Source organism: Canis aureus, chromosome 35 (genome assembly GCF_053574225.1).
Source record: "Canis aureus isolate CA01 chromosome 35, VMU_Caureus_v.1.0, whole genome shotgun sequence".
In the NCBI taxonomy this organism is placed as follows: domain Eukaryota; kingdom Metazoa; phylum Chordata; class Mammalia; order Carnivora; family Canidae; genus Canis; species Canis aureus.
The window spans coordinates 13,575,539-13,587,379 of NC_135645.1; the positions used below are offsets into that span (position 1 = coordinate 13,575,539).

At 37.8% G+C, this 11,841-nt stretch overlaps 1 protein-coding gene across 8 annotated transcripts in view; it reads left to right on the plus strand.

The window, feature by feature from the left end:
- SPICE1 (spindle and centriole associated protein 1) overlaps nucleotides 1–11,841 on the plus strand; it is a 57,572-nt gene that overhangs the window by 27,909 nt on the left and 17,822 nt on the right. For 7 of the 8 annotated variants that reach the window (XM_077884516.1, XM_077884523.1, XM_077884517.1 and 4 more), the window contains 4 exons: nucleotides 5,997–6,133; nucleotides 6,345–6,482; nucleotides 6,846–7,108; nucleotides 8,460–8,591. In XM_077884516.1, the coding sequence (XP_077740642.1) occupies nucleotides 5,997–6,133; nucleotides 6,345–6,482; nucleotides 6,846–7,108; nucleotides 8,460–8,591 (670 nt within the window). The remainder of the gene's footprint in view (nucleotides 1–5,996; nucleotides 6,134–6,344; nucleotides 6,483–6,845; nucleotides 7,109–8,459; nucleotides 8,592–11,841) is intronic. The other variant, XM_077884522.1, reaches the window with a different exon arrangement.

Below are 11,841 nucleotides of genomic sequence, written 5' to 3' on the forward strand. Positions count from 1 at the left end.
ATCTCCAAATGCTTATTTAAGTATATTTAATTCCATTTAAAGTGTTTTGTTATGATTTTCTTCTGCTTTTTCTTGGGAGGGGAGGATTTTTTTTTTTTTTTTTTTTTTTTGAGAGAGACAGAGAAAGAGAGTAAGCAGGGGAAGGGGCAGAGGGAGATGGATAAACAGACTCCCTCCTGAGCTTGGAGCCCATCATGGGGCTCAATTCCAGGACTCTGAGATGATCACCTGAGCCAAAGTCAGACACCTAATCAACTGAGCCACCCTGGCATCCTGGGAGGGGAGAAATTTTTTTAGATGGAATATTTCAATTAAATTTTTATTTTGTTATATTGTCTTTGTGTGGATATAGACTATTTTAGTTTGTATATTTTGTGGAGAGGTTTGGGAGTTCGAATTAGATCTCTCAATTATAGTGAAGCACAGTTATTTTAATGGATGCTTTTTTTTTTTTAATCAGCAAGTGAAAGTTGGTTTGTCCTCCAATAAAGTTCTTTTTTGTCTTTTTTGTCTCCCTAGTTAAGCATATTAAGATAATACACTTTTTTTTTTTTCTTCTTGCCTTCAGCACTCAGCCTCCTAAGAACTCTTCTTTCTTCCTGTTCACATCAAGAAGTGATGCCTTTCCAAGACCTACTACCTTGGGTTCTACACATTTCTTGGTAGTATTGTGACTGCTCAGGGTTGGGGTTTTTTGGTTCTTGTTTTGTTTTGTTTTTTCCTTCCTTTTTAAGTATTTGCATACTTAGAGTGGACTTTTTTTTTTTTTTTTTTTCTGGAGGTGATTTTGTCACCATTAGGCTCTCTGCTTTCTCCTTTGTGTAGTCATTTTCAATTGCCTTTACTCCCTGCTAGGGCTTCTGACAGGAGCTCAAGAAGTATCTTTGCTGGAATTTAGTGTGTATTTTTCTACTTGTAGGTAATTTGAAGTTAGTAGTAGTCTCTGTCTTCCACTAATGTAGAAGGTGTGGGGGTATGTGTTATGTGTTATTCATGCTCTTCTTGTTACTCTGTCTAGTGGGTTTTGGAGGATGTATAGAATGATTCAAATTTAGCTGGTCACTATTTCCTTTTTTTTTTTTTTTTTTAAGATTTTATGTATTTATTCATGAGAGATACAGAGAGAGAGAGAGGCAGAGACATAGGCAGAGAGAGAAACAGACTCCATGCAGGGAGCCTGATATGGGACTTGATCGCAGGACTCCAGGATCACACCCTGAGCTGAAGGCAGACACTCAACTGCTGAGCCACCCAGGTGTCCCTGGTCACTATTTCCTTAAGGACATTTGGAAACATATATCATCTTTTAAGCATCTTTTCTTTCAGAACTGGAATATAACTAATCTTGTGCAAAATTGTTTTTATTCTTTACATTTGAATCAAAATTTTTTTTTAAATTTGGTCAGGCAAGGTTAGTTTTCTCTCATTAGTTGTGTGAATAGGTGGTTTCTAGTTTTTGAATTCCTCAAGTCTCAAAATGTTACTTGTTAACTATTAAACATGATGTATCAGAAGATGCATTAGACTTGGGATCTGGAGGCTAAGCCTTTGATTATTTAATACTTAGATATATCTGAAATAGGTCTTTATTTCCTCACTTATAAAATATGAGGGGTAGAACATATGATCTCTAAGGTGCCTTCTAGTTTCAAAATTTCTATGAATATATGTTCCCATGTGACCTAAAACAACAAATTTATTCTCTCACAGTTCTGGAAGCAGGAAATCTGAAATCAGTTTCACTGGACCAAAATCAAGTTTTTGGCAAGGCTGCGCTTCCTCCAGAGGCTCTAGAGAATCTGCTCTTTGCCTCTTGCAGGTTTTGATGGCTGCTGGTCTTCCTTGGCTTGTGACAGCTGCATCATTATAATCTCTACCTCTATCTTCACATCACCTTCCCCCTTCTGTATGTTAAAGTCTTCCTTTGCCTCATTTATTTATTTATTTATTTATGATAGTCACACAGAGAGAGAGGCAGAGACATAGGCAGAGGGAGAAGCAGGCTCCATGCACCTGGAAGCCCGACGTGGGATTCGATCCCGGGTCTCCAGGATCGCGCCCTGGGCCAAAGGCAGGCGCTAAACCGCTGTGCCACCCAGGGATCCCCTTTGCCTCTCTTTTTATAAAAATATGTATGATCACATTTAGGGCCCTCCCAGGATAACTCCAGATCCCAATATCCTTAACTTAATCATACCTGCAAAGACCCCTTTTGGACATTTATTGGGTCCAGGGCTTAGAACATGGACGTATCTTCAGGTCCTACCACAGTTCACCCAGTGGCCCACATGCAAAATTTATATTCATCCCCATTCCAGTATTCCCCAGTTTCTCAGCAGGAACTCAAGTTCAAAAATCTCATCTAAATGTCATCAGCCCAAACCAAATCTTATCATCTCAAGCAGGTATGGGTAAGCTCTGAATAAGATCTATCCTGGGCCATATTCCTCTACGTATGATCCTTTAGAATTAGAAAACAAATTACCTGCTTTGAAAATGCAATGATGGAACAACCATAGTGTAATAATTATAGATATTCCCATTTGAAAATACAAGGAAGAAAGGGGTCACCAGTCCTAAGTACCTTTGAAACCTTAGCAGGGTTGGGATGCCTGGGTGGCTCAGCGGTTGAGCATCTGCCTTTAGCTCAAGGTGTGATCCCAGAGTTCCGGGATGGAGTCCCACATCAGGCTCCTCATGGAGAGCCTGCATCTCCCTCTGCCTATGTCTCTGCCTCTCTCTCTGTGTCTCTCATGAATAAATAAAATCTTAAAAAAAAAAAAAAAAAAAAGGAAAAGAAAAGAAATCCAGCAGGGCAAATTCTATTAGGTTTCCAAGCCTGGTAATAATCTTCTCTGGCTTAAGGCTTCACCCTTTGGGCCCATGGCTCCATCCTTTGTGCCTGTGGCTCTGGCCTTAGCCTCTGTATCTTCAGCTCTGGCTTGAAGTCATTCTTCCTTTTCCTTGAAGTCCATCTTTACAGCTGAGTAATTTAATCAACCTGTTGGCTGACTGTAGAATTTTGGGAATCTGACTTGTCCTTCATTTTATCCTATTTCTGTCTCTTTCAGTCCAAGCTGGCATTATTTCTGCTGGTATAACATTCTCAAAAGATCTTATGGGGGGCAGCCCGGGTGGCTTAGCAGTTTAGCACCACCTTCAGTCCAGGGCCTGATCCTGGAGCCCCGGGATCCAGTCCCATGTGGGGCTCCCTGCATGGAGCCTGCTTCTCCCTCTGCCTGTGTCTCTGCCTCTCTCTCTTTGTGTGTGTCTCATGAATAAATGAATAAAATCTTAAAAAAAAAAAGACAGAAAAAAAAAAGACCTTATGGGTATCCTTTGTATGTTGTATGCCATTAGATAGGAGGCCCTCCAGAGATCTTCCTTGGATAATCCCATCTATGTTGCTGGTTTGTGCTGAGATCATTGAGGGGATCCATGAATCAGATGCCTAATCTCTTCAGACTAGCAAAACACTGTCTAGCCATACACTTGTTCTTCTCTCCAGAGCATGCTTTCCTAACAGTGTCTCCTAATTTGAGCATCTTTTGCATTCTGAGCAGGCTGAAAATTTCCCAAATCATCAAGTTCTGGGTCCTTTGGCTTAGTAAGTTCTTCCCGCAACGTAGCTCTTTCCTCCTGCATTTCACTCTAAGCAGCAGTAAGAAAGTGCACTTCACCTTCAACACTGGGTTTGGAAAAATCTCCACAGCTAAATATCCCACGTTCATTGCTTACAAGTTTTTTCAACACAACTCAGCTAAGTTTTCTGCCAGTTTGTAAGAAGGGTTGCCTTTCTTCCAGTTTCCAATAACATATTTCTCATTTTCTCCTGAGCCCTCATCTTTAATAGTCATATTTCTACCAGTGTTCCGTTTATGTCGATAGAGGCTTTCTCTACCATGCTCCTCACTTCCTCCTGAGTTCTCAGTGGAAGAGTCTGTGACATCCATATTTCTACCAATAGCCTATTTAAATATATATTTTTTAATATTCACCTAAATTTTTTCTAATAACAACCAAAAAATTCTTCCATCCTCACCCATTATCAAATTTCAGAGCTTCTTTCACATTTTTAGATAGTTTGTTACTCTAGCCCCTCATATCTAGGTACCAGAGTGTATATATTAGTTTTCTGTGGCTACTATAACAAATTACCACAAACCTAATGACTTAAAACAGAAATTTATTCTCTCACAGTTCTGGAGGCCAGAAATCTGAAATCAGTTTTACTAGACAGAAATGAAGGTATTGATAGGGCCTCATTCCATCTGGGTATTATAGGGGAAAATCCATTTCTTGCCTCTTCCAGCTTTTGGTGGCTGCTGGCCTTTCTTGGCTTGAGTTCACGTAACTCCCGTCTCTGCCTCTATCATCACAGCACCTTCTCCCTCTGGTGTGTGTGTCAGAATCTCTTTATGTTTCCCTCTTAGAAGGATGCACTTAATTGCATTTAGGGCCCACTCAGATAATCTAAGGTTAGATAATCTCTTTATCTCAACATTCTTCCTAACATAATCATATCTACAAAGTCCTTTTTTAGTCAGATACAGTAACATTCATAGGTTCCAGGGATTTGGTTGTATCTTTTGGGAGGCTGTTCTTAAACCTGTCTTACATAGCACTGTATTATTTTTCTTGTTGTCGCATAACTTGACTCTTAAAAGTATAAACATTAGAGACAGTAATGTAAATTCAGACTGGTTTGGATTTTCCTAACTTGTACGGAAATCTCATTACAATACTCTTCTTAGGATTTATCCTGAAGGTTGGATTTTGAACTAACACTGTTTTAGAGAGGATTCTTTCTGATGCATTGGATGATGCATCTGATGAATGGATTGTGTTATAGGCTTTTTGCTAAATATATTTTGTAGCAGCTAATGTGCAATGTGCTATCCATAATTTGCTCGAAAGCAACTCCCTTAGGCTGAGCTTTGTGGAGCCACCAAATAAGATTTTCCCTTTCCTCTTTTTTTTTTTTTTATAACAGCTGTATTGATTTATAGTTTACATACTATATACAGTCCACCCATTTAAAGTATAATATTCAGTGATTTCAGTATATGCAGAGTTATACAACCTATAGTCAATTTTAGAACATTTTCATTACCCAAAAGAAACCCCATACCCTTTAAAAAACCAAACTCCATCTCCTCCCAAGCCCTTCAGCCCTATCCAATCTGTTAATCTATTTTCTGTCTCTATAAATTTGCCTATTCTGGGCATTTCATATATATAGAATCATTCAGTATGTGGTCTTTTGTATCTGGTGTCTGTCACTTGATATGTTCTCAAGATTCATCCATGTTGTAGCACATATCTCCACTTCATTCCTTTTTATGGTTGTATGGATGTAGTACATTTTACTTCTCCACTCATCAGTTGGTGGGCATCTGGGTTGTTTCAGCTTTTGTGTTACCTGCCTTTTTTAACTCTCAGTCCAATTGAGAAATAGACAAGGGAATCAGGTGTTGGAGATTAAAATATCAGCCTTATCAATGATAAAGATGATTATAGCAAAAGGCTTAGTTCTTTAACTCCCTATATGCAGATCTTCCTCCCATTCCTTCTCCCTGCTCCCAGAGACTCAGGGCAGAGTCTGCTCCTGTCACTTTACTTCAGGGATGAGCAGAGACTGTGTTCTGAGGATGGCCTTCTTCACAGGAGAGAGAAACCAGAAAGGACCAAGCCATGTACTTTCTCTGGGAGAGAGAGAGGAGAATGGGGTCCATACCGCAAAACTTCAGAAAGGGCAAATTGCTCCTGTGATTAGGAGCCAGAGTAGATAGGAGACTGGGAGGAAGATGGAATGATTTCTTCTAACACTAAGAAGTCTGGCATTTTAGCTTTCTGTCTTAACAGCTAAAGCAAAATATATTTTTCTTTGATTATGAATTATTAAAAGTGCCACCAGTCAAACATGTAAACAGTTGAACAGTTTAAATGAGAGCATTTATTAATTCTAAAATAGCTTGTTGTCCCATAATTGATAGGCTTCTCCACCAACTAAAGGAAGATAATTCTGAGTTAATTAATAAGCTGTGGACTGATATTCAGCAGAAAATAGCAGCACAGTCACAAACCCCTTCAGGAACTCCATCACCTGCCCCTCCATCAGGAGAACAAAAAGGTTTGTTCCTCCATTGTCTTATTTTGCAGGAAATAGTGACTTGTTTTATTATGTTGTTTCTTAAATATAGTAATTTTTAAAGGAGTATTATTTGAGTTTTGACTGACTTTACCAAATTGTATACTACTGATTGATCTATTAATTGAAATGCTTTAAACTTTTTTTGTTGTTCACTTGAGAGTCTTTTGGAAATATACATATATTTTTTCAGCTGCTCTGAATGCTACTGGTGCTGTCAAGAGAATCCATACCAGGGTTCAATCTGAAGAATCTACTGCAGCTCTAGACTCAAGCTATGTTGTCGGACAAGTGCTGAACTCAAGGAAGCAAAAACAGTTGTTAAATAAAGGTTCAGTCCCTTAATTTACAAAGATGAATTATTAAACACGTAACTTGATACAGCTTGCTTAATCTCTTAATAGAGTTTTTTTCCTTAAACTCATCCATTTGGAGCCAACTAATTAAGGCTTTGTTGAACAGTATCTAAGAAATGCCTCAAAATACAACAATGTAACTCTATAAAAAATCCTTCTAATACATTCATTATAGATAGTGTAAACCTGATTTAAACTGTATGAATTCTTTTGTGAGAAAATGGTGATAATTTCTATAAAAAGCTTTTATAAACTGAATAACAGTCAATGATTTTTCTAGTAGCTTGCTGGCATAATTTTTCCTGGTCTTCTAATAGAATGACTTCTGTTATTCTCAGTGAAAAGAAAACCGGATTCACATTCTTCTTCCAAGCAAAAGAACACATTAACAGCTAGCACAGCCTCTACCGACTTACCAAATAGCAATAATTCCAGCCTGGATGTCCTCAAACACATGATAAATGAGGTGGAACATGAAATGGAAGAATATGAACGGTGGACAGGACGTGAGGTCAGGGGACTGCAGAGTAGTCAGGGTCTTACAGGCTTCACTTTGTCACTGGTGGGCTCCCTGTGTCGCCTGGTTCGGTACCTTAAAGAGGTAAGAGCAAGAAGTTATTAGAGTCTCTTCTTCAGAGTGGTGGTAGAAAATTTTTTTTTCCCTCTACACTTAGTTTATTGCAATTTCCAAATGAAATATCATCAAATTCAAATAGATTTGTATAAAATACCTCAGTTTTAGATTATCTGCAGTAAAATTTTCTCCTCTTAATTTTCCTCTACATGCTGATTTATATATCATCAATTATAAATGATGTTGATTTTAATATGTTGATTTTAATTCATAAAATATAATTAGTAAGGTAAATCTACTATAAATTAAGTTGTGTCTTATGCTGACATTGGATATTATGGCTTGCAGTATTAAATTCAGTAGTACTGTTAAGTTTGTCCTCACTCTTGCTTTTCTCAGTTTTCTACTCCCACTGTGGTTCAGTTTGGAAAGTGGCATGCCTGCAATCTAGACACAGACTGGGAAAATTCTTCATATTATCTGTGTGGCTACTTGGGCTTTGTCTGAAGTGGGAGATCTTTTGTTGCTGTGAAAATAATTTATAAGAGAAGCAAGAATTGTTTCTTTAATTCATCAGTGAATAATCAGTCTTCAGAATGCTGTGGAATTAGAGTTAGCTATACATTTCATCTTTCAAAAATCATTTAAACTGTTATTTACTTTTTATATATTTAAATTTGTTAAATACAACAAAAAATGTTCAAGGAAATTTTATTATTAAAGTAGTTGATTCATCACTCTAATTCAGATGTTTCAATTTCTCTGGAGCTATCTTCCTAAAATTACTTTTTAGTGAAATATTTATTGTACTATCAGACTTATGAAAGTCTTACCTTTCTTCTGCCCTTAAGTTAGGAGTCTCCAGAAGTGTACTTTTGGCTCTCCGAAGGTATTACAGGTTTAGTAGCATCTGCTGATCACCATTCACATGGTATGAAATTCAAAGAAACAGAGGGATATAGATAAAAATTCTGATTCTTACCCTTAATTTCCATTTAACTGGTTTGCTTCCTTGTAGCCAGCTATCATTACCAGATATGAGTGTATTCTTCTAGAGATACTCTGTGTGTATTCAAACAATATGTATATGTACTTCCCTCTACTTTATTCTACAAAAATTGTATTTACTTCTGTATACCATTTTGTTTATTGTGTTCTATGTAAAGAAGGGAAAAGGACACAGCATTTCATTTTAATGAAATATAAAGCTTTTAATACAAATGTGTAATTCTCATTACTGTCACAATATACTTTGTAAGTATTATTTTCTTTGACGGCTTTGAGTAGAAACTCTTAGTTTTCAGTATTTGATGCTTTTGATGGGAGTTTATTTTTGAGAGTTTTATTGATGCAAGTTGACTTTTTTTTTTTTTTGTAGAGTGAGCTCCAGCTGCGTAAAGAAGTAGAGACAAGGCACCAACTGGAACAAATGTTAGGTGATCATCGAGAGCTCATTGATGCTCTTACAGCTGAAATTCTTTTTCTTAGAGAAGAAAATACTGCTACCCAGGTACTTAGAGGAAATCCCAAACTTTTCTTTTCTTCCTTTTTTTTTTTTTTTTAAGATTTTATTTATTTATGAGAGGCACAGAGAGAGAGATAGAGAGAGAGAGGCAGAGACACAGGCAAAGGGAGAAGCAGGCTCCATGCAGGGAGCCCAATGTGGGACTCGATTCCGGGTCCCCGGAATCATGCCCTGAGCTGAAAGCGGTGCTAAACCGCTGAGCTACCCGGGCTGCCCAATCCCAAACTTTTCTATGTTTAGTAGAATAAAACATTTTTAAGAATATATAAGATTCTCCTTTAGTTGTCGTTGGTTAAGTTGTGCTAATGTGATTACTTATTACTTCCTTATTATCATCAATGGTAGCTTTTCCTGAACATTTATTATACTGGAGGTACGATAGTAGAAACTTGGACTACAAATAGAATATAGAATATGTCTACTAAGGGGATCCCTATATCAGCGTTTAGCGTCTGCCTTTGGCCCAGGGCATGATCCTGGAGTCCTGGGATCGAGTCCCACATCGGGCTCCCTGCATGGAGCCTGCTTCTTCCTCTGCCTGTGTCTCTGCCTCTCTCTCTCTCTCTCTGTGTCTCTCATGAATAAATAAATAAAATCTTTGAAAAAAAATATGTCTACTATCATTAAGAAACATACTATTTAGTGGAGCAGAAAGAATCCACATTTTTTTTTTTTTTTTTTTTTTTTTTTAGATCCACATTTAAATGGTAACTACCAATATTATAGTAGTTTATCCAAAATAAATGAATGAAATAAATAAGTGAAATAAATGTTGTGATAGCTACTTTTAACTTCAAAACAGCAGAGGATACCATTTAGGAAGCTTCCTGTAATCATATGCCATTTAAAATTGCTTGCAGTATCTTCATATTTATCAGATAAGTCCTCTTTGCTGCTTGTCTGGATAATTGCTCCCTTTTTTTCTTTTCTTTTTTTTAAACATACACAGTATTATTTCTAGAAACTAATCTTACTGCCTCAGTACTTCATTAATTATTGTTTATTTGTGCCCTTTTGGTACTCTCTGGATATTGCTCTCATTGCGCTTACACATACATATATATCTGTTTTCAAGACTGAGCTGTTTGAGGGTTTTAGTCATCTCTGTTCTCCAGTGATGGTTATTATTACTTTTATTTATCAGTCAAAATACATTGGAAAAGCAATAGTTAGTAGGCAAGTTGTGTTGTATAAATGGACCCTAGATATAAGACATGCAATTTTTTATTGATCTATATGGTTCACATAGCATTTAATTCATCCTTTTAAAGTGTACAATTCAATTGTCTTCAGTATATTCAGAGTTATGCACCAGCACAACAATTATCTAATTCCAGAATGTTTTCTTCACCCCAAGGAGAAACCCCAAACTTGTTAGCAGTTGCTCTTCATTCTTTCCTCCCTTTAGCCCCTGGCAATTACAAATCTACTTTGTGTTTTTATAGATATGCTGAATGTGGATATTTCATATAAATGGAATCATGCAATATGTGATCTTTTCTGTCTGATTTCTTTCACTTATCATAAAGTTTTCAGGGCTTAACTATGTTGTAGCAGGTGTGAGTGCCTCATTCCTTTTTATTGTCCACTAATATTCTCTTATATGGTCTATACCTCGTTTTATCCATTCATCAACTGATGAATATTTAAGTTGTTTCTGCCTTTTTGCGTATTATGAATGAATGATGCTGTTATGAATACTCATGTACAAGTATTTGTGTGAACATAGGCTTTCAATTCTCTTAGGGAGATGAGCAGTTTTAAAATGTACTAATTGGCCCAACAACTATTGATTTGGGCCTGGCACTGTTCTTGGTGTAGAAGATACAGTAGTGAACAAAGAAGAAATCTTTGGCCTCATGGAGCTTATATTCTAAATAAACCCTAAAAAAAAAAAAAAGTGAAGTACATTGTAAGTTGGATGGTGATATGTACTGTAAAGAATAAAGTGGGTAAGAGACTTAGGAAGTACCTAGGGTGGGGAATTGTAATTGTAATTGGGATGGGCCATGCCTGTTTGAGGAGGAGGCATTTGAGCCAAGCCCTGAAGAAGGTGAGGAAGTGAGTGTGCAGAGAGCTAAGAGAAGAGCAGTGCAGGCAGAACAGCAGGTGCAAAGGTCTTGAAGTGGGAGCATGGCTGTTGAGCTCAAAAACCACTGTATTAGAACGTGGGAGAGGGAGAAGAGTAGTAGACAAGAGCCGATAGATAAGTCGGGTCATTGGACATACAGGCCCAATGGGGAAGGATTTCGGCTTTAATGCTGGATAAGAAGGGAGACCACCGAAGGGTTTTGAGGAGAGAAGAGATGTGATGTCATTTAGGTGGTGGCTGTGTGGAGACCAGATCGGAGATCACCTCCCTTTCTCAGTTCATGGTGCCTTTAGTATCTCAAGACGCCTCTAGGCCAAAAGAAATACCTAATGGTTTTGTTTATTAAGTAGTTAGGTTCAAATGACTTAGTTAAGTATTTAAGTCTTAACAACTTAAATGATGTTTGAAAATACCAAAATATCAATATTGATAGAAAAAGTTCATCTTTATTCATGATTAAATAATTATTATTAATGGGATATGTATCGCTGTTGGGTACTGTATAGCTTCTCAAAGATTGGAATCAGAGAGGTAAGATAGTGGAGGAGTCAGGCTACCCTGAGCTTGCCTCCTCCCTTGAACTCAGCTAGATAAATATCAAATCATTCTGAACACCTAAGAAATTGATTAGAACTTAGAGAGCAAAGGTCGTTCTTAGAAGAATGACCTGTGTAAGGTAGGAACTGCAGAGTTTATTCATGGGAGGAAAGAGCCTGTGTGTGCTCAAAGGAGGGAGCCCTGACTACAGGGGCTGTAGAAAAAGAGAAGGAGGAGAGAGAGAAATGGGGCTGGGGTGGAGGGTGGGGGAGAAAGAGTGGAAACACATGCAGGAGACTGCACAAGAAAACTATTCTGCAAAACCATTGATAGAAAGGAGAAGGTTATAGTACTGCCAGTTTTCTATAAATAGCAGAGCACAGATTCTGAAGTTTCAGAGGTCTGAGACATTGCAGATTTGTGTCTGGGGAGCTGACCAAGTGCTCTGATGGGAGAGCAGAGCTGAGCCCCAGCAGGGGACAGTCTGAGGATCCCCAGTGTCACATGGGGAGAAATGGTTCCCCTGCCTGGAGTGCATTTAGTAAAATGATAGGGCCTTTCCATGGGTACGTGACCCTGTAGGCACCATGGAGCTGTCTCACTCAC